Genomic DNA, 23,770 nt, shown 5'->3' with positions numbered 1-23,770 from the left:
ATTGCCGACGCAATTGTAGGCAAGTAGGCATCATCGTGTGGGTGATTTCACGAGCAGCTTAAGATGGAATGATGATGGATGAACGCTATCCAAAGCGTCAATGTTTAAATTGTGAAATCTCGAACGCGATTGGTCAAGTCTGTTAAAACAAGTTATAATTTTGCGAAACGTTTCTTCATTAAGGCTAGGAGACCTGTAAATTCCAACAATGGTTAATTTTGACGCGTTTCTTTGAACTATGATTTCGGCTGCTTCAAAAACTTTTTCGGATATTTCTTTGATTGGAAAAATTGAGGTTTTGAAATTTTGTGTCAAAGTATTGCTACACCACCTCTCGATTAATGTCGGCAGTACGCGTTTTCCAGGCTGAAATTTGGAATTTTACAAACATCTGTGTTTTGTCTGTTGAAACCATTCTCAGTTGTGACAAGCAAATCGGATCTCGTACCTTCGCACAAAAGATGAATTTCATCCAGTTTGTTATTAGTGAATTGAGTTTTTTTATGAAGCAGCAAAATTGTTCCTGGTTAGAAAATTTTGATTAAAAAAAAAAATAATTTGATTTTGTCAATTTAGTCCTTCGCTGGAAATTGAGAGCCCTAATAAACAGTTTTATTCTTTGTCGTTGAATGGTCGGACTGTCGCATCACCGCTTTACCACCGCTCTTTACAGCCTCTGCGAACTTAACGTGTGGTAGTGTCCTTGGCAGCGCTAGAAACAGCTGCGATGTTATGAACACAGGAGCAGTCTGGTGCAGAGGCGGGGGACGGGCAACAGTCGGTCGAGCGCAGCGACTAAGGCCTCCCACAACAAGGTCAGCAGCCTCTTGCCGGGCAATCGCAAATGCATACCGTGGTTGGTAAACCAGGGTCTTCCAATCGAATTAAATTCCAGCAGTTCAACTCCTTTACATCGAACGCAATGCTCTTCTATGAAGGAGTTGACGATGACACTATGCTGGTTCACGGCATGGTTCCAGTGCAGATTGTTACGATGTGGCGCGGTCTATACGATGACAGCCGAAGAGCTGAGCGAGTAGTTAGTTATCTGTCGCTCTAGATGTTCCAGTATACTGTGAGTCTCGCTGGCGGTAACATCGTTTGTACCCGCGAACAATACACAGCAGCTCCCGAGCACACATTCACAGCTTTGATCATCAAGGTGGGTTTTATAACAGCGTTTAGATAGTGTTCCCGATGCTTTAGCTGGTTCATTCGTCACTGACGCAATGCAATGTAAAATTAGATATCAACTCTGTATTTGTAATTAATAACACTACTAATTTAATCATTATATTTCTAATATCTTTCCAAATTTAAACGTAAACAAATGCTTAATCTTGTTTCGTGACCTTCAACTGAAAGGTGTCAACAGCTATTAAGTCAGCTCACTTTGATTTACGCGAAGAAAATATTTTAATTCATTTCCAAAATCGTAAATATTTGGGGAAACCTTTCTAGCTTACCACTCCTTATCAACCTTCCTCGAAGTTCACAGAATATTTCAAAAAATAGTTAGCCAAATCGGTCCAGTCATTCTTGAGATTAGCGCTAGGCATCACATTTAAAGATTTCATTTTATATCAAGTAGTAGATTTTTACAGCAGTATCACATCTGTACACAATAAATTATAGAAATTTTACTACTAGTGTTGACCTCGTAAGGTGATGATGCTAGAGTGGGTGCATGTCCCTGGTGTAGGACATTCTTTGTTAAGCTGCATAATTGTTTCGCAAATAATTAAACTTTAAACTTAAGGTGTAATTTCTTAGAAGTGTTTTAGAATGGTATTTTTTAATTTACATCTAACATCCCGTTGAAGACAGATGCTTTCCAATCATTCTTGCTCACGCTGCTTGATATGGATATTGGTAGTTTATGCTACCCTGATACCTTAGAACCTCTCTCCTCTTTTAATTAAATGTTGCAAACAAAAGCAAGATAATTCTATCTAGTGATGATCGTTAAAACAATGTTGGTGCTAGTGCGCTCTGTTAGTAAACTGATGAAATAAAAGTAGATGGAGTCATGTTGACGACAGTATGGCGTACCTGTATGACGACAGATGACGTCCTACGTCATATAGTGACTTCAGCCGTCTCTTGTGACCGTGATACAGCAGTTACAATTGTAAATCAACGCCATGCATAAAATGCAAAAAAGGGATGCTAATTTTTGGACCCTATCCCATCTCAAAATGGATTTAACTGTAGAATTCTGCCTTAATTTTTTTCGGCCGGGGAAGATAGAGTTCTAAATGATTGAGGAAGAATGAACCATTCTTACATTAACGGGTAAAATGTAAAATGTATAAAAAATACATCAGCCTATATAGGTAATAAATCCGCATATATTTCTTAATACAACTAGAATTATCATTCGTAAATAAACATTATGAAAATTAAGTTCTGTACGAAGTATTGAGGAATATAAATTAAAAGTAGTACATGATGTTAACCTGCATTTTTCCTTATTTTATAATACTTATCTTGAAAAATTTTCTCAATTATTAAACAATAAATTAAGTTTAAAAGTGTGTTATATAAACGATTAACAATCGGGAAGAGATAACACTATTAGTTATTGTTATTAGAAAGAACATAAGTTTCTTAGAAAATTGAATTGGGTATTCGCATAAATTTTTGGATGAAAGAGTAATCAAGATTAAAAACAGATAATAAATAATAAATATACTGACATTTATTCAACCTTGAAATTAAAATGCTAACTTAGATGTGAATAGTTAAAGAGGGAGAACTACAGGCTTATTGAGTGGGTCCGGGAATCACCAGAAAGCCTTTATTAAAAATAATGAAAGCCAAAGTGGGCAATATTTGATGCTCTTTAATATCATTTAAACTTTTTATAATACCTGACAATTCATATCATGTGATGATATGGAGTCACACACGATCTCCAAGTTTAACATACAAATGTTACATTTATATTTAAATAATTTTACTCTAGTAAACAGGCTGGTATCGGCAAAGTTTAATTTAAATATTTAATATTTCCTATTATTAATATGTTTCATTAAACTTTACATCAGCAAAGTTCAGTTATTTGAACCTCTGGGTCCATTAAGCTCTCTTAAAAACAGTATCACAACAGATTCTGTTTTGTCTTCTTCACCAGTCAACAATATGTTAGCAAGCTATTCACTTACTTGACTGGTAGAAAATTGGAGTCTAGGCTGCGGTATGTTTTATAAGTTACTTTCTTCAGAATTTTAATATAATTTTTGTTCCACGTTCGACTTGCTGGTCGTCTGGGCTCTAGGGGCGCTAGAGAGCTTCAGAGAATATTCTCCATCCGATAGCATCCTAGCACTCCCAACTTTACTAATTTATCATTATTATTATTGATTTGAATAAAAATATTTTCTTCAACATTCCAAAACGTATCATCAAATTTCAGCAATATAAACTAAAATTAGCCCAAAATAAGGAAATTAAAGTCACACATTCATAAGAATTAAAATTCTATACTTTTGCCAAAAATTTTGTAACCACTAAACAAAAGGATGTTATCTGGACTGAAAGGCATTTATTGTCTGCATGAGGATCTCGAGTTTATTTTAATATGAGCTTAAAACTTACATTCTAATAATCTTTTTTTATTAATATGTATTTGTATTTTATTCCTGTAATTTATGTAAAGAAAAAATTTTCTATTGCGTAAAATAAAACATTATAAAAATATGAACTTCAATTCAGGTATTATTTAAATGGCCACGATATTTTTTTACTTTTATATTTACTTTGGTTATTTTTTTATAAGTTCAGATATACCAGAAGTTCACTAACAAAGTGTATAAAGCTCATTATTTTATTCTTATAAGTAGGACCAACTATAAAACACGTTTTGGTAGATAACTAATTTTGTATATGTGTTACACAAATTTGGTTGAAACAATACCGGAGAGGTGTAACAGTAACAGCAAGTAATTTAATCACATTTTAGAAATAAAAAAATTGTAAATAGTAAAGACAACAAACTAGAGGATTCTGTTTCCACCATCACTATCGGTTATTATTAACACAAGTCACTAACACACGACTATCGGAAAAGATGAGAAAAGACCACCGTGTTGATAATTTAGTTCATTGTTTTAATATTGATACAGATAAAAAGGGAAACATTTCACAAATGTTTTACACCAATCAAAAGGGTAGATTGTCAGCTATGAGATACTATTAAATCGGAGGCGCTCAACAAAGAGCCTAGAAAACAAACAGCAAAACTTATTGGAAACATTCTGCTCCAATGAGATGACAGGAATAACGGTAGAGGCGTGTTTTAAATCACTTAATAAAAGTCACAACTCGGAGTTAAAGAACGTAACACCTTTGTCAGTTTAACTTTTCATTTAATGCAGAAAATATCACGAGAATTGGCAGGACGTGTGGTTAGGTAGGACAAAACCATCTCAAACGCTACGGGTGAGGATGAAACAGTAACAAACTCGAGTATCAGGAGAGTAGAGACCTTCAGTATTCACTCTGGTTAGTAGGCTGAGCCACAGATTTCAAGATGTTCTGCTGGAATACATCCTATGGTTTTAGTCAGGATAACACGCACGAAGCATATGTTGTTTACATAATTTACAGGAATAAAATACAAATACATATTAACAACAAAAGATTATTAGAATGTAAGGTTTAAGCTCATATTAAAAATAAACTCGAGATCCTAATGCAGACAATAAATTCCTTTCAGTCCAGATAACGTCCTATTGTTTAGGAGTTAAATAATGCTTGACCAAAGTATAGAATTTAATTTTTATGAATGTGTATAATGAAATAATGACATGGTTGGAGTGTGTGCCCTGTGGATACTTGTTTATTTACTTCAAATTTGTATCACTGATAATGCATACTATCCATAGACACTCTCTTTTACGAATTATTCCTGTTAACAAGAAGCAATTATTAGAAATTGTGGTTTTCTGTAGTATGTAAATGTTATTGGAACTCATCAAGGCAGTTCAGAGTTCATACACATCTATCCATCTGTATTGTACAATAATTTGTATGCCATGCCAGTTAAAGTTAGTCAGTTTTGTGCAGTATAACCATTTAAGACGGCGTAACAGAATAATAAAATATTAGTTGTTCTATGGATTCCTCTGTAACATAAGTATAGAAACGAAATTTTATATTATTGAATGGTATAGAAGGTAGATTGTATGCTTACGTTACAGGTATATCACATTATGGTATACTTCAGCTTGTTTTTATTTATAGAAAAGTAATAGTTAAATAATTACTTAAAATTTATGTAACTCGTATTTATTAAAAATGTAAGAAACAAAACAGTAAAAACTAACTTACTTCGTACTATTTTAAAGGATAAACGTGTTTGAAAATTTGTGAAACAAATAATATATTAATAACTATAATTAGTATGTTTTTGTATTCAATCATTTAGGAATTTCTAACGAAAATTTGGTTCCCAGCTTTGATTAACATGGTGCCCGCGTATTATACTGCAACTGAAATATTTACTAAATAGGTATTATTTAGAGTATTATAGCATAGCAATAGTATATTTTATTTAAAATCCAAATAATGTGAAGAGAAGCCTCTCAGTTAGTTTAAAGGATAGTATTTAGTTAGAAACGTTATCTAAAACGATAAACATAATTTAAATTAATTCCCTAAAATATAGAATGTTTTTCTTTCTAGAAATAATTTTTAGATCATCAGGAATCGTATTACACAGTTTATTCCGCAGAAATTAGTATCATGTTTCAAATCTAGTTGCATAAATTCAAAATATCTTCATATAAGATTTATATGTGTCATAGATCTAACTAGGATTGAATATACTTAGCTATATTACTACTTTTTATAACTACGCCATGAAAATTTAACGTTTTTCTTCTGATCTTGTTTTAGAATTCAGCATAATTTTTGCGGAAAGAAGGAAGTTGCCGAAAGTCAATCCAAAAGATTTCGTAGCTCCGAGCCCAACTTAAAAAGAGCCATCTCTCCACTACACAAGGACAATTTTGAACCAGCTGAGGAGTCAAATGTCAGTAAAACTTTTAATACCACGTGTTAATATCGAGTGTGTTGATAATAATTTTTCATTAATAATTAGTTTCTTTGTTCGAAAAATTGTATTGGTGCCAACCTAATCACTTAGATTCACATGTTATAACAGTTTTAGTGTGTACGTAGTGAATGATATACTGTACTTAGATTAGTGCAATACACTGGTAGGTGAATCGTTTTAAATTAATACTCTGCGTAATCAACCCGAATTAAGGCTACACTTTTGTAAGTTATAAATAGTATTTTGTAATAAAGTCAATTCGATAAGTTACCATTTGAATAGACTGTGCAGCCCGGTCAGGGTTTGTATTGTAGGTATTTATTTTGCAGTTCAACTTAATTCAAAGTACAAATTATGATTAGATTATGAATTGTTAACATGTATATACATAACACATTTTTGGTCCTGCTGCTTTCAAAACTTATAAAGGTTATTTTCTGTATATTTATAAATAAGAAAAAGGGTGCAGTATGTAGTAATTAAGTTTTCACATTAACATGTTAATGCAATTTACCTATTAATATACATAACACCATTCAATCGCAATACACTTGTAATTTCTAGAGCTCAAAATAAGACCATAATAGCATAATATTTTTAGATATACAATTTTTTCATAATGTTACATTTTACATTTTTATTGAATTGTGTAAATTGATAATATAAAACACACAAAGAAAAGTTAGATAAGGTCTGCCATATCTAACCAGATGGTTAACAGATTAGCTTTAAGTAGCATAACATTATGTTGTAACCACTAATGGTCAATCCTATTTTCAAACACAGGATGATTATAATCCAACACATAAAACATTAAAAACGTTCCTTGGTATAAACCAACTGTTCCTGCTTCCTCAATTTGGTAATGTTCAGATTTTATTGTCACTACCCATACTTACAAACACATCTAAAAATTTTTTTTGAAAGAACTCTTTTATTTAGGCAGTACTAAAATAGCATATTCACTCCACAGATGAAAATTGTACGTTTTATATCGTCATAGTATATTATTATTGGTTATAAAATTGAACAAGAGAGTGGTCGAATTATAACATAACAAAAACTTGATTATCTTTATACATCACAACAACCCTGATTAAGTTTATAGTCTAACAGTTGTAAATCATACAATATCACTGCATTAGCACTTTCGCTGCATATGTTTGCTTTCCGGATGTCACCAATCAATGCATAAACTGCCAGTATTTGGTTTTTCTATAAATTAAAAAAAAAAAAATAATAATAAATTATTTTAAAAGTAACATTAACAGTTGCTTAAAGCTAGAATTTTCTTTAGAATTACACACTTTATACTTAAAAAGTACTTTCATAGAAATAAATTAACATATATCCGCGTAAATGCAGATAGAGAGTACTTACTATATATGTGGTCATATTTTTAAATAAACTGTACGTTCTTGGTGCATACGTTTTATAAGTGTTTTATTTTATAATTTGATCTCGTAGTCTATACATAATGCAACATCTCTTTTATGTTGTCTCATATGTGTTTAGAGTGTGAAAATGATATTTGTCCTAGTTTGAAACGACATAAGTTTATCAAATTAATGATTAACCCAAGTGTGTTTCTCAGTCTATCTGCTTATATCACTTCTTATTCAGGAACTCTTATATTATATTCAACTTTTTTCTGTTTATTAAAGTGAGTTATTGCAGTGAGTTAATTTTTTTTATAACCACAGCTGTAATTTATTATTTTTTTTATTTGGTATGATTGTGCAAAATGTGTTTGAAAATATAACAAATACGCTTGTCCCTATACAAGCATTTGAAATTTTTTCATAAATAATATGTAATTACTTTTGTTTAAAACTTGCAAAACGCTTTTTTACATAGTAGAAATATATTTATTTACTATATTATATCTTTGTTTTATGAGACCACAATTCAATTTGTGTCAACATTTTTCAGTTGTAATAACAACTAATGGCGTTATTAGTGTTTTTAAAAGCATCTCCCAAATTTTCACTTGCTACATGGACTTCTCGGATAAATTGCAGTAATAAATGTTGCATTATTCAAAAATAATGTCTGGTCTTCAAAGGCTTAATTCACAAATACTTTGAAAATTTGATGATATTTTTAATTCTTCTGTATACAGTCTACATAAAGACTAAGTGGAAGATTCACATTGATGAAGTCTGTTCAAAATTAAATACCACTTTTTAATCACAGTTTTGTGAAAATGCAGGAAGAAGTAAAATAATGTTTAAACATAAAAATTAGTCAGTCGTTATGATTGCCAAAGCACATAAAAGACAATCCAGTAAAAACAGTATCAATTTGATCAACTATGATTTATAGTTTTTGTGAAACTTAATAAAATTATTTTGAAGAGTGTAGTGGTAGGAAAACTACAAGGTATAAACATTATTTATGGAATTTATGTCGCCAGTTACCATTATACCTCAATGGTATATTTTGTTAAGGAATTCAATTATATAATATCTTACATTACAGTCTGTATGAAGAAAATAATATTAGTCGTTTCTAGAATATTATCTTCAAAAGCTGGCTATCATGTAAATTAGATCATAATTTTTTAAACTCTGAGTGAGAAAGCAAGGTCGCCTCTATCAGGTAATTTTAATGATCTGAATCTGGATACTAATTAAGTATCATTGCATAACGGAGTTGCACTTAAACTTAGTATACGGCTTACATTCATTACTGTAAATAATTACTGCATCATACGCGATGTGTTTATGTCTTGTTACATTGGATTGTTATCACAGTTGTTATCATTGTTTTACTACCCATTGTTAGTAGGTGAAAATTAATTAACGAATCCAAACTGATTTCACTAAATGCTGCTCAAGGTCTTCAAACACATAAAGCTTTCATCAAAAGTTTGTTCATTAGTGCAGTGTGGGTAGGTTCGTATGCGTAGTAGTATTTGTTGTTTACTGCTCAATAGATTCGTAAATAAACATTCAACTTCCAACGTCAGTGTTCATTGTTGTACATGTAAGCACTTTTATCTTTCAGTTCCTATCTATGTTATATTTGTATTGTATAATGATTGAGAAACAGTTCTAATTATATATTTTTTATTTAAATGATGTGTTTTAAGTTTTCATGATTACGTCTAATCTTTGTTTATGTGCTGAATGAAAGCAGTAATATATTACTTTTACTAAGACTACAAGTATTTAACGATTTTTCAGGGCAAACAAAACGATAGTAACGCACGGCAACAGCGCGTCAGCATCGGCAGCTGTGGCAGCAGCCGCATCAGCAGTAGCTCCACCTACTCCACGTCCACCCGTGTATCTGAGTCATGACGTGAGTTCCCAGCCACCCAGCTCTCAGATCCACACCGACGAGTTCAAACATGCAATCAGTTACGTTAGCAAAGTCAAGGTGTGTTACCCAACAAGTTTTGTTTTTAATTTCAGAAACTACAGTTACCTTTCTAGTAAGGTTACATGTACAGTGTTACATAGGTTATACATGTTGTTGCTTTTGGATGGTTTTAGAATCGATTCCAAGAACAGCCCGATAAATATAAGAGATTTCTGGAGATATTGCAAAAATACCAGAAAGAACAACAAAATTTGAAGGAAGGGGCCGGACCAGGAACCCAGTCCACTGACAACAAGCAGATGACAGAGGCTAAGATGTATTCTCAGGTTGCAAAACTGTTTGAGGACCACGATGATCTGCTGGCCGAGTTCGTCCATTTCCTGCCTCATGCTGCGGACCTTCAGAAACAGCTGGTAATTATCTATGGAATCTCAACACGAGGCAACGTGACTTCCTTACCTATCCCAAATTCCTGTCTTTTTGAGAGCTGCGCAGAAGATTTTGTAGGTTGAAGTACATTACAACTATACCTATATTCCTGCCTGTCCCTTGTCTTCTCGCCATAAAGTTCAAAGTACCCTCTCTAACTATACTCATGTACGACTGATTGCCTTTGTTACTCTTACATCGGCAAAAACATTAGTTTTATTACTTTAATGTTTATCATACATATGTACATTGTTTGCCTAGATGAGTTGGCTTACCATCAACCAGCTGAGAAGTGAACTCAGTCAATAATCACTGCACTCATTTGAGATTATCTATAGATTAAACAAAGTTATAATACTGCTGAAACTGAAGTTTTGAATTATTTCACAACAGGTAATAATGGCAATAAAGTAAATTATCTCTTAAACATTGTACTCATTTTGCTCAATAAAAAATATTAAAATCTTCCTTTGTATATTTTCCAAACAGGATCGTAACAGTGAAGAATTGTCACTTTTGAACCTGAACCGATAAATGTGAAGATGAGTTAGACATTTAACAACAGCATGTCGGCAATCCAAAAGTGTACAGCATCAATCGAAAAAAATGGGACTGAAACGTTCTCCATCGACGACGCTCTACCACAACTCCTTGTCCACATGTCAACGTACTACTTACCATCTACCTGCTAAGAAACACAAGCGGAGCACATCTTTCCGGGACATTTCCCTCTAAACTGTATTTGTATGGGTGGAAGGGGGGTGGAAGACGGGAAGTGTAGGAGAGTAATTTGTAATTACATTTCTAACACTGTCTTTTATTGTTCACCCTCTCGCTATTCTTCAATTTCATTCAAAACACGACGTACAACTGTGTGTCAATATTAAATACTATAATATAAATATATCCCACTTACATTTAATATTGCAGTGTACATTTGAAAACGTATACATATTTTTCTGTATAAAACCAAAAACGTTTGGATAACCAATCACACAAGGAAAGTAACCTTCTGCTCTTACAATTTGGACATGCAGAATTCGACTTTATCTTGTAACAGCAAAAGGGAAAACAGAATACTCTTGGGCCAAAGACGGAGCTGTTTTATTTCTTATTTTGAATTACTTTACCCAAATTATGAAGCAAAGGATCATGAATTTTCCTAAAAAAAGTTACAAGTTTAAAATGTACGTTCTTCAAGTGGGTAAAATTGGAAGACTTTCTATCGCAGACAACTCACCATTACAAGTAAATACAATTTCAAGCACCATAAAATTTCATGATTAGCCATTTATGAAATAAATTAATCACCATTATTAATGTTTGCAAACTTTGTAAGAACATTTTACAAGTCTTAGTTACATTTATTTTGTTCCGTTTATAGTTTCATGCACTGAGTACTTTGGTTACGAAATTATAATTACTTGTACATGTAAATATATTAAACAACCAAATAAAACTACGTCACAGTAAAATGTGTGTTAATTTGTGTAATAGTTTCAGTAATGTTGAAAACATTATCTTAAATGTAAGTTGCACTTACAGACAATTATTGTGTTTGAGATAATCTAACTGATAAATCAACGAGACTTTGAGAAAAATATTATAACATTTTGATGCAAGGTATTTTGTTTCTACTGAAATCATTTTCAATTCAACAAAATAAGGAATTAAGGTTATATAATTTGAATTGATATCATCAATATATCTATTGTATTATCATCTAATAATTAATCCTTGCTGACCACAAATCTCATAGAAATGAAAAACACCACTACTAATGTTGTTTTAATTTTTACGCTACAAAAGTTACCTAGATGGGCATTACAAAACGTTTCCTCCGGCCTACTTACGTTGAACATACAATCATTGAACATAGAGATCATTAAAATATATGGAATTAATCAATATACATGGTAATTCTGCTTGTACACTCATGTTAAATTACAATTCTAACTTATAAATAGCTTTGAACGTTAATTTGACATTTTTTTAAACTAACTAAATAAAAAAAAACAGAAACGCGTGTCATGAAACGCTGAACTCAGTCGCCTAATGAAAGTTTCAACAGCAGACACTAAACATATAATCTAACAGTGAAACATAGACATTCATTTAATTCGTAAATGCTTCTACTAAGATATGTATAATTTCCGTGTTTCAAGATTAAACCTGCAGCCTTTGGTTTTAGTTATACGAGTTATTCATGAGTTTCTGAGCTGAGAACCATGTTGATAGTAATTAATTGTATACAATTTAACAAAATACGATGTAATCAACTCACCGGCAATAAAATTATAGGAATCATTAGCTATGCACTAGATGATTAAAAATAAGCTTATTGATTGTTTAAAGAGGATTGCAACATCCTAAAATTTAATTTTGTATAATTATTTAATTGAATATAAAACAAGGAGTTAAACAGATTATGATATTGTATATTAAGAGTACCTATATTAACTTTTGTAATACAAAAGAAAATTAAAAAGGTCTAAAATTCATTTACAGCAATTTTCATTAAGAAACCTATAATATAATACGTAAATTTGTTAGATTATTAAAGTAAAACAAATAATCACTGTAAGTAATAATTATGGACGAGAGGACTGAAATATGGTTTAGAATTATTCTATTTTGGCTTTTCATTCTAATTTTGATGGAGTACCTCATATTCCAGAGAGAGATGAATTCAGTGATAATCAACGCAACCCTTTAACTTTAATAGTTTGAAAGTAGTAATAGTCTTTTTACGCCTGATGTCTGTGACTTGCGTCTTTTGCGAGGTCCGTGAATTCCATTGCTGTCATTAAGGTTGCGGTTTGCTGGCGTTGAAGAAATACGATCCTTCACCATCACCGCTCGGCCGTTCATATTCGTCCAACGAAAGGTATTATTGCATATCATATATCATTAATTGAAAATATACTTAATTTTTTCAATATTTCATCGTTTCATCATATTTACAATGTTTCACCTACCTGAAGAAATACTGTACTTGCATTAGTATGGCACAAAATATAACTTTATCTTTTTAATGGCAATATTAAACATTCAAATTTATTATACGGGTCATTAAAATATTAACCCTTAAGAGAATTTTAAATCAATATATGTTTTTAAAAATGTATTAAAAACTACATAAATGGCAGAGCCCTATATTGTAGGTATATCAAGCAAATCTTTAAATGTTTGAATTTGGTATATGTTTTTATAAAACGTATCATATGGAAACAAAATAATATTTATAAACCATTGTATTTATTTCTGTTAAACTTTACCTTACATTAACTTATATAAATTTACATTCTTGACTCACCGCTCAATCATCGCACACCTAACAACCAGTACATACACCCACATAGAACACAGTACAACCAGTTTAATGTGAAGACTGCTCTCCCAAAAACGTGTATAAAATTGTGCAATTGTGCCAAAATAACTAAACGTTAACACTTAACTCTGACCGTCAACAATATCACCTCCAACTTCAACTTTCAACAACACGCATCATAGTCATTCAGGTAATGAAACTGATTTTGCCCCTCGACTCTATCCACTTCTATAAAACAAAATTCGGCTTCTCGCACATCAATAGATGCAAGTTTCAGCACGACCACAATCGCTAAACGTGCTGTTACTCAACATCTAAAGCTTCTTACATCATTCTACATCTCCTTCACATGATATCCTAAAAATGATAAGTTAATTGATCCTAAAATACAACTTTACTCATCAGCCGACACCATCATCTTACCAAGCAGGCTACTTTATTTCACCATTCTACGTTAAAAGTTTCTAAAATATTTAATTTTAGATCGATCCTGTTCTCAAACACCAGTGCGTATCGCAACATTCTTCTAATATTTCACAAATTCATCTACAAGAGTATTCGGTGCGATTACTTTCATGGTCTCGGGGAGTGTAACACAAGCGAAATCTCCCGTACTGCAGAGAATTCTACAGTAGCGCTTACAAACACGCGCTATCTCATCTTATCCTTCCCAAAACTCTCCAGAGCAACCTAATCTTCTAATCCTGCTCTTCCCACAAACATCATATATCTCCGATCTTGAACTATGAAGCTTAGTAAAATCTTTATTTCCACGTACTACCTATCATGATGCCGCTAACCTCATGGTTATGGTGACGTGTTCAGGAACCATACTTGTTGCCTTATGAAAAAGGTGTTCACACTGGAGCAGCCAAGTTACCTGGCAGAGAGGCTTCACCATCGAAGCGAGATTGCTATCCCCAACACCCTTTGTACATTTAGTTAACATTGGAAATGTTACAACCACATATTTAGTTGTATTATTATTTAAAAATAAGTATTTAAGTGTCTACATGAGGTTTATCAATATGGGCCAGGAGCTAGACAGACTAGCGGTTCTCTTAGGAAAACATGGCACGATATTCCAATCAGAAGTCATGGTAACTGCAACATGCACCAGAAGACTCTGTGTACGTCATAAGGTGCTGAATGCCTGATACTAACCAAACATCAGGCTACTATAAACACACTAGACGCTTATACGTTTGTGTAAAGTTATTGTGGGAGTTGAGCAACGCCCTGATAAAATAATGAAGTGAAATATTAATTTATTTTGGCGAAATTAGGACCTCATGACCCTTTTTACGCTGTTGTTACACTCGTAAAAGCAAAACGTTAAGAAAAACCCGGTTTCAAACCCCAAATTAAAAGGTATTTTCCTAAAGACATTTGAGTCCAAGCAAAAACTAATAATATTTTTGATCATAACAATAATAATCAGCAAACGTTGTCTAAAGAAGTAAATTTGGGATAAGGTGATATATACGACAAAGAATTATCTCATATAGGAAGTACACAGAAACAGACTGAAACTATAAAACTCCCCACATAGTCACATAGTGAGTTATAAAACACAGAGTAGTAAACAAACAGATCAGCCGGACAGCACCATGACCTAGTACAAAGACCAGCGGCTCACCAGCAGAACACAAATTACATCATGGCCGCGTCTCGATCCAAGTGATGACGTCACCATCCACCACACGTCACACAAAGATCGGCGGCTCAGCAGAACACAAAATGGCCGCGTCTCGTTGCAGGTAATGACGTCACCACCCCCCACACGTCACACAAAGATCAGCTGTTCTCTCAGTAGGTCACGGCCTCAGCTGTCGGTGACTCACCTACATCCTGCACCACGTCACAGCTGCAAGTCCCATCTGATTTTTGTTAATTCCACCCTAAGAGGAAGAATAAAATCCTTTTCAGTGACTTTAGTACAGATCGTCATTACTACAAATCAACTCTGGCATATTGTAAAAGACCCCTAAAATCTCTTTTTAAGCTTTTATAAATAAGACGATTTACATCCCAATAATACTCACCACCCAAGGAAATAAGAGATATAACTTTTAACACACATACACAGTTTGCTCTTGGAAGAAATACATACGAATAACAAAAACCCACTATAACAATTAATGTTAAATTAGAAACGGACCCCAAACCACTCATCACCTACTGATTGATATGGGCTGCTATGTCGCTCTCATAAAAAAATAATAAAAGAATACCGATAAACATAGCTGATAAACTCCTTGCCAGTAATACTTAAAGTTTTAAACTTAAATATCAAGAAGATATGTCCAGTCTAATGATATAAATGAACCTAAATTCCAATACACTTTAGCTATTTGCGCGCGTACACAAAGAAAAACACACACACACACACACACACACACACACACACACACACACACACACACACACACAAACACACATATATATATATATATATATATAACGAAAATTAATGGTGGAGAAATTTTCGTGTACACTCTTTCAGATAAACTATATTTAGAGTAAATATAAAAAAACTATTAAAATCATAAATAACTTAATGGGTGCTATTTTTTTCTGCAAACATGTTATTGACAATATTCTTTCAAATTTCAAAAAGAAGCGGATTACGAAATGATGTGGGAGAAGGCATTGCAGCTAATCTTGTAATGGAAATTCTATACGAGGTAAATCTGAAAACGTAATGTATCTCTTAGGCTGTTAGTTATAAGTTGGATAGTGTAATTTGTGGTACTACATTGAGAATACAAAGTTATTAGTGAAAATTAAATAATGATTATTGTTATTTTAAAATATTTGTTATAACACCACAAGACATTGTTTTTCATCAATCATAGAGCTCTAAAGAAATATGTCTGATGTCGAAAAATGAATTAAAGTTTCACATGCAACTAACCACTACTAGAGTGTTAATTTCCCGTAAGTCCATGATTATTCTTTTGGTGGTGTCTTCCTCAGTTTCCTTCCAAGTTCATAAAAGTATATTTGAATTGTTGCTTCAATTGGAAATTTTGTTATTATTACTGATAGTTTTGTAGTATTACTAATATTATGAAGTCAAGGCTTTCTTTGACAACTTCGCTGTAGCCTTATACACTGTGATGGCTTATGAGAATAGCGACAACTGTCGACCGTAATATGCAGTCGTAGTCATTGAGCTTTGTTCAGTTATCATTAACCCTGGTACTTTTTTTTAAGTCATATATATATATATATATATATATATATATATATATATATATATATAAGAAAATGCAGTAAACAATTATTTATTCGGCTTACACGGCCGGTGTCATAACCAACACCTAACTTTGTCAAATTAAAACCCTTCACAACAATGCTTACTCAGTTAAATTCTTGAAATGTTTCAGCCTAACAACGGAAATGTACCCTCAGTCACAATATTGTTCCCGTTTAAGATCTGTCAACTCAAAATAGTTCCCTAAAGCAAGGCCGATACATTAAAAGATTATAATTGTTTAATCATCCCTTCAACGCACTGTGAACTGCACAACTTAGTTATTTGTCAAATTACATTTAGCTCGTGTCTTATTATTTTAGGCTATTGTATTTGTATATCATACTACCAAGAAGTGTTCTATTAAATTTGAATAACTTTAAGTTTGTGTACATTATTTACATTTACTCTATATCAATGCCCACTAAGACGTAGATCGTGAAGCAGTGGACGTGTACAGACGAAGGATCAATCTTGTCCATTAAGCAAACTATACAGCCACCGAGGAAGCTTTGAGGGGCGGCAAAAAGTGACAATAACAAGAATGTGTATATATTACTGTACAGAAACCAACCAAAAAGTTACATAAAGTAGGCTTGTGTTACTTTAAAATTCTACTTTAATCAGATCGAATGTTACTTGGTGTGTAAACCCTGGGTGAGATATCCGTAAGTTGACTACAGTACAAGAGACGTTTGTTGCTATCCTCTATGTAACAGTGAAGACAACAACAGTGTTGGTGTTGTGCGCGGGGGTGAACGTGATGACACTGTGATGTGGCCTTGAAGGTCCGTATTACTTGAATACTGTATGTTTGATTAGACTAGCTGGATAGATTGCGTCATTGGACTTGATATTAATAAATAATATTTAAAATAAAACTCTAGACAAGATGGTGGTACGGAACTATACAAAAGTCGAGTCCCTTCCCCCGCCTTAAAAACTAAAAAAAAAAACTTACCAGAGAGTATAATGATTTGGAGAGTAACCACAATTTAGTTTTGGCTTCAAAGGCACTTTCCTCCAAAAATTGAACAGCCTCAGGGAGTTTGTTAAACACCCTGAATTCAAGTACTGGGAAACAGTCTTACTAAGCCGGCAATAGTTTAAATCTCTATTATTTAAACTACGAAGATAGTAATAGTGTGTGTCAGCTGATTGAAATAACTCTGGTATAAATTCTCTCTTATACAAACCAGGCTTTAAACAATTTACTGGTCGAAAAAGTCTAGATCCCTAGAAAATTGTAGCACAGTGATCCTGATAACCATCATACAAATTATACGGAGTACTTTCCTCTGAAGGGAAAGCACAGCCCCACGCCCGCCGCGTGACCCCAGATCAACAGTATATATAGTGACTACGAAACTCTGCATATATACCATGATCGTCACCAAATTATGTTCTAAGTCTTCTAATGAGGAAGGTTACTATCCACGTCAGTTTTGGATCAAGGGTAAAGCCTTGTATCATAACGTTAACTTCGGTATCTGTCTTCAAGTTTCGGTATCCGTCCACAAATGAAACTTCGGTATCATTTCGTTTCCGGCTGTATGCCACGTTGAGATTTTTCTTTTTTTAATGTAAAGCTTGTTTGTACGGATCCAGTCTACTGTCTCATCGTTCACAACATTCACAAGGCTAGAGGATTTTCCTGGTGTTTTATCCCTGCAAAAAATGTTGAATCATGCGCAAACAGCATACATAACATTCTCTCTCAGAGCTAGATCATTTATTATGATGAGAAAAAGCCTTGTGGAAGACCATGCTGCACATGTAGAAGTGAAGATGTTGCTCCTCCCACTGTGAGAATCCTTTAATCTATTCTGGAGGTAGGACTTTAGTATTAGATGTACACTGCCACTGACTCCATCTGCACAGTTATTTTAAGAGGAGCTCATGCGAAACGCAGTCAAAAGCGTTTGTAAGATCAGCCAGTATCAAGGCTACAGAGTCACCAACCTCAAAATAATGCAAAACACATAGGACACCATACTTTCCACATTTGCCCAGTTATTTTAAGAGAAGCTAATGTGAAACGCAGTCAAAAGTCTTTGTTAGATCAACCAGTATCAAGGCTACAGTCACAAATCTCAATAGAATGCACCACTTAGGACACCAGACGTTTGATAGCAGTGGCAGTTGATCTGCCCTGTCGGAAAATATGTTGCCCATCTGTAAAGTGCCCATTGCAGATAATATTGAGCCTGCCCTATAGGTCCCCATAGTTTCCCTCTTGTAGGTAGGGATTTGCACCCGTATACATCCTGACAGATAAAATTATTAAAACTTTTAATTATTTTATCAACGGTCAAAGGACTGACAGGCTCCAATTCTACAAAAATTATTAACCTGTTCCACTGTTCTTTAAAATTTCTGTGGTCTGCTGTAGTCACAGATAGATGCCGCACCTAGGTCAGGCAACGATAGCAGGGATCTGACAATCCTATCATCCTCATCCACTAAAAAGGAGTTAAACACGTCTAGACATGCTGTCCATTGAATTTACGGGTCGTTCTTGCGAGCCTTGTTGACCAAATCCCAAGCCATTCTACATATATTGTGTTAGCATTATGTCGGTTTTCAAGATAGGCTTCAAATAATGACACATGATTTAGTTTTGTTAATTAGACAATTTAATTACCACCCCTTTAACCACCAAAGATTGTTCTAAAAAGATAAAATGTCACAGAAAATTTAAAAATTGTTACCTACTAAGTCAGTGAATGTCTGAGCTGAAGCGGAGCCTACAAGACGTGGGGCTGGAAAAACTTAATTTTGTCTGTCTGTCTGTCTATCTGTTCGTGCGATAAAATCTGAATGTATCATGTGGCAAGATATTCTGAGAAAATTGATATATATTGACTTTAAATTTTAAATGGAACCCTTTCTACTATAATGAGTTCTATGATGCATAATTTTCGTGTTGACTTCTCTTTTATATATTTATGTCTATCTATATGTCTACCACAACAACATTATATGAGCTATGGATAAAACATTTTGTATACAACCTCATCAAAGCCTGTTACAATACGTGTAGGGGTACTTCTATCTTATAAATATAAGGACCTAACCTTTAATATATAACCTATTTCACTTCTTCTGTTATATGAAATAGCTGTCAGTAAACTAGGTTTTCTTTGAATGTAGACATGATTCTAAATATGCTTCATAAATTTCTTGTATAAGTAAGAGACACGTTACACGTGTTCGATGATTTAATTACAAACAAACACGAACTGAATAAGTACATTGAAATGAAATAATCATTGTTATTGACAAATAAATGTTTAATGTTTTCTTGAACTCAGTTTAAAATAAAAATCCTACCATTTACATGTGCAATGTTGCAGAACTATTAAGGTTGAAATAAATACAGGAATAGTAATTAAAAAGATTAAATTGCACCCCAAAAATACAGCTTTGCAGCAGGACACCGCTTACATCATAATTTCATTATGTATTCAAGAAACCGGGATCCTGTTACAGCTCCAAGAAATCCATAATAGCGTCGAATAAACAGTTTTATTTATTTGGAAAATCTGACAAATGTTTTAACAATTCCAGATGTATAAAATGTACCTTCAACGCCCTATATTTATAACGTAAAAAGGATCCTTCTGTATTAACATTTTAAACGTCTTCATCCCCTCCATCCGAATATCACCAGCTTGCTATTTTTAGGACGTACTAAAAGGAAAAATTCCTATTTTTGATCCAGATTATTTATGATGACTATAGCAAAATTATAATCGAGCATAGCTATTTAGTATATCAGCTTTCACGAGATATAACACTACTGTTCACTGTCCTTATTTTTATTGTTATAGTTTACAATAATAATAACTAATATAATAACCTAACAATAACTAGATTTAGGGTACATCTCTGTAAATTGTATTCAGACTGTTTTTAATTAATCTTCTTATAGGAAGTTAAACTAATATACTGGGAAATAATTTTATGTACACACACACACACACACACACACACACACACACACACACACACACACACACACACACACACACACACACACACACACACACACACACACACACACACACACACACACTGAACTGAACTGTGAACACACACACAAATATTAAATAGACCATACTGTTCTGTTATATTAATATTCTACCTTGTGAGCCTTTATGTATAATTTCAATGTCTTCCTTTAGCTTGTATGTTTATGATTATCATTCATTACATGTCATGAAAACAATGAGGCATGTTTAGTTTATGGGTAGGTGTTTTATGTCTACTATGAAAACTCCGTCCTGTATGTGGCAATCTGCGCATTTTATTTTGAAAACACCTGTAGCTCGATATTCGCCCGGTATTATTTCGAATGTGGGCTACTTTTAATCTTTTTCTTGTAATTGTGCTATGAACTGACTTATTGATTTTCACATCATATATCGACACTATATAGGTTTTCATTGACTAGTTGGGGTGAGGGGTATTGTGTTTAGGTTTTTGTTTGATAAATATTTCATTTACAATATTTGGGCTGTAACCGAAATAAAGCCTACAGAGCAGCATTCTACCCGATGTTAGTAGAGATGTCTCCCGCACGTATAAGGGGCCGGATACGCAGATATATTCTGCTGGTGTCAACACATCTCACCTCCCCTCTCAGTTTCCTCTCCACTCCGCACTAACACCACTGAACATCGTATCTTACATTACTCATATTTAATATTATCTGTATATTTATTGTAGGCGTTCTTTAATAAAGAATTTCTTAAGTCAAGCACTAAAATTTAAATATTGTAAAATTAAATAATGAATGAATTACCTCATTATTAAGTTTCTTTAATAAGATCTATTGGTTAGTTGTAAAGTAGAAATCACAAATGTATACTATCTGTACAGTTGTAAAATTTGTTTAATTTGTAATTAAGTTAACTACAGATAACATTGACCATATTGACCTTTACTTGAAAGCTTTAGAAAAAGCTATATTATTATATAGAGGATAATACTTAACTTCCATTTACTGATTATTGTAATACACTCAATCTTATGTTAACTCATTCAAGCTTATAAAAATAAATGTTCTCTTTAGTTAAGAAATTAATTACATATTTTAATTATATTCATACAAGGTTTTTTATTTGACTTCCCTGCTTTTATATGAGTACCTTTTTAGATCTGAAATACTTGATTTAATTTTATTCCAAATTTAGAAACTTCATCTCATATCACTTCTTAACCTGAATCTTTACAAGCGATAACATTACTCATAGTGCCTTCGATGGTTCTGTAAGCAATGATTCAGGTTTATAATGCACCCAAAGGACTAATAACACCTGGCTCTGCGATGGAAACTCTAGTGTTTCTAATTCTTGCCATCATATATTCTCTGGTTGCAGGCCTTTCACGATACATAATATGTGTGACTCCTCTCCTTCGATAGTTAATTACATATTATACAGTTACATCTGAAGATCTAGCAGGCTATTGTTCACCTTTATATTTTTGAGGAAACATTTTATTGATCGAATGTTTTATATCGTTAGAAAAGTGTGCTGTGAGCCATCTTGCGTGAACCACCTTATTTAACTTCCTTCTTGATGAATATATGTGAGCTAGATAGGAGTTTAATTAAAAATAACCGTTATATCTTCACGTTAGAGACCCATTCAATGTCCCATCAAAAATTAATTGTAATACCAATATGTTATAAAGTGTTTAAACTCCAGTACCACTAGTGATTTCCATCCCGAATCTACTGGGATTTTATATAGACCATTAGGAATACCAGATAAGGACGTTATATCTTATCATTGTTTCCGAATGAACCTTCTCACATAGATGCAAAGATGGCTCTCCACAATGCAATACTATCAAAGTATTTCGATTAAAATATTAAAACCACGGACAACAGTTTCTTATTTATTACCATAAAAACACAATGAGTCCAATAACAATACTAGAGTAAATTACAAAAATGTATTAACACAACTCCATTAATTTGCAAGAATTATAAGAAGAAATATGTTGTTTATCGTAATTACTGTAGAACTAATAGTAGCGATTATTTGGTGTCTCGTAATAGGGGAAATGTGCAGGATGTCCAGAATGCATGCCCACTTCTCCCCAGCCCCCGCGTCCATGACTGATGCCTGCTCCTGCATTGATTCCTAATAAATTTCCACCAATTCCTAATCCAAAAAGCGATTTCAAAAACCGAGGAGCAATTGCGTTTTGCTTTGTGTCTTACTTATGTTCCTTTAGATCTTCTGTTCTTCGGATCTCGCTACTGACTGGTGTGGATGTTGGTCCACCAGAGCTTGAAATCACGTCCTGCAAATCATAAATCTTTTAATATTGATATTTATGATTAGAAATAATAATATTACTATGAGGCAAAGACAAAGCATTCGTACTATAGCCATTTTCTGAAACAATAAAACATAAAAAGAGCCATATATTGTCAATAATACATACCGAAAGCTCAAACATTGCTGAAATGTATATTTCTTACAGTAAATAAAACACAATGATATGCGATGTATTAAAATTATGGCATAGGATTGTCGTTTCTGTCCAAATGTTCTGATAAACCCAATGCATGTGCGATTAAACCACAGTAAAAATGCTATAACAATAAACATTACACCCCTCCCAAACACATATATGTTTTATTCATATATATATATATATATATATATATATATATATATATATGAATATTATATATACAGATATATATATATGTACAGATTATATATTATATATACAGATATATAAATATTAGGCTATTGCCACTTATACAAATTTAATGAATATAAAAGTCATTTTACAGGTATTTGGTCTTCCGATCATATGTTAGTTTGGTTATTTAAACATATGTGAAAGTAACGGCCAAATACAAAATAATTGAATCGTAAAAAGTAAGGGCTCTGTGGTGTAATGGTAGCACATTCACCCGGCAAGTGAGAGATCCGGGTTCGAGACCCGGCGGAGCAAGTACTTTTTGTGATTCAAACTTTATTGAAATTGTATATATATATATAAAGTTGCCTGAAATTTGTTTAATGGCTAAAAAACTTTTTCATTGTCCAGTTAAGATTACTATAATATTATGAAATTGACTGCTACTAAATCTCACATTTCAATGGTTCCCATGAATTTACGGTTTAATAACGTAACCATTCAAATAAATAATAATCATCATGACATAAAGGTTTAATCATTATATATTTTAGGTTTATACAAATATCGGGGAGTATTTAAAAAGTATTCCAGCAAATTATTGTTTCAAAAATAAATTTGCTACTTTTTTTTGTAAAAATCAAGAAATGTTTCAGCCTTCAATTTATTTAAGAACAAATTGTCAAAAACAAAC

At 32.9% G+C, this 23,770-nt stretch overlaps 1 protein-coding gene across 1 annotated transcript; it reads left to right on the top strand.

Moving 5' to 3' along the window:
* The first annotated feature begins 1,074 nt into the window (after nucleotides 1-1,074).
* On the top strand, nucleotides 1,075-11,118 carry LOC124368600 (paired amphipathic helix protein Sin3a-like). Its single transcript, XM_046825840.1, has 5 exons — nucleotides 1,075-1,162; nucleotides 5,902-6,037; nucleotides 9,250-9,445; nucleotides 9,562-9,801; nucleotides 10,307-11,118. Coding segments are annotated over exons 2-5 (483 nt in total). The 5' UTR covers nucleotides 1,075-1,162; nucleotides 5,902-6,035; the 3' UTR covers nucleotides 10,352-11,118.
* Nucleotides 11,119-23,770: the final 12,652 nt, after the last annotated feature.

The sequence above is a fragment of the Homalodisca vitripennis genome, chromosome X (genome assembly GCF_021130785.1).
Source record: "Homalodisca vitripennis isolate AUS2020 chromosome X, UT_GWSS_2.1, whole genome shotgun sequence".
NCBI classification, from domain to species: domain Eukaryota; kingdom Metazoa; phylum Arthropoda; class Insecta; order Hemiptera; family Cicadellidae; genus Homalodisca; species Homalodisca vitripennis.
This window is presented reverse-complemented; position numbering and strand designations above follow the sequence as displayed.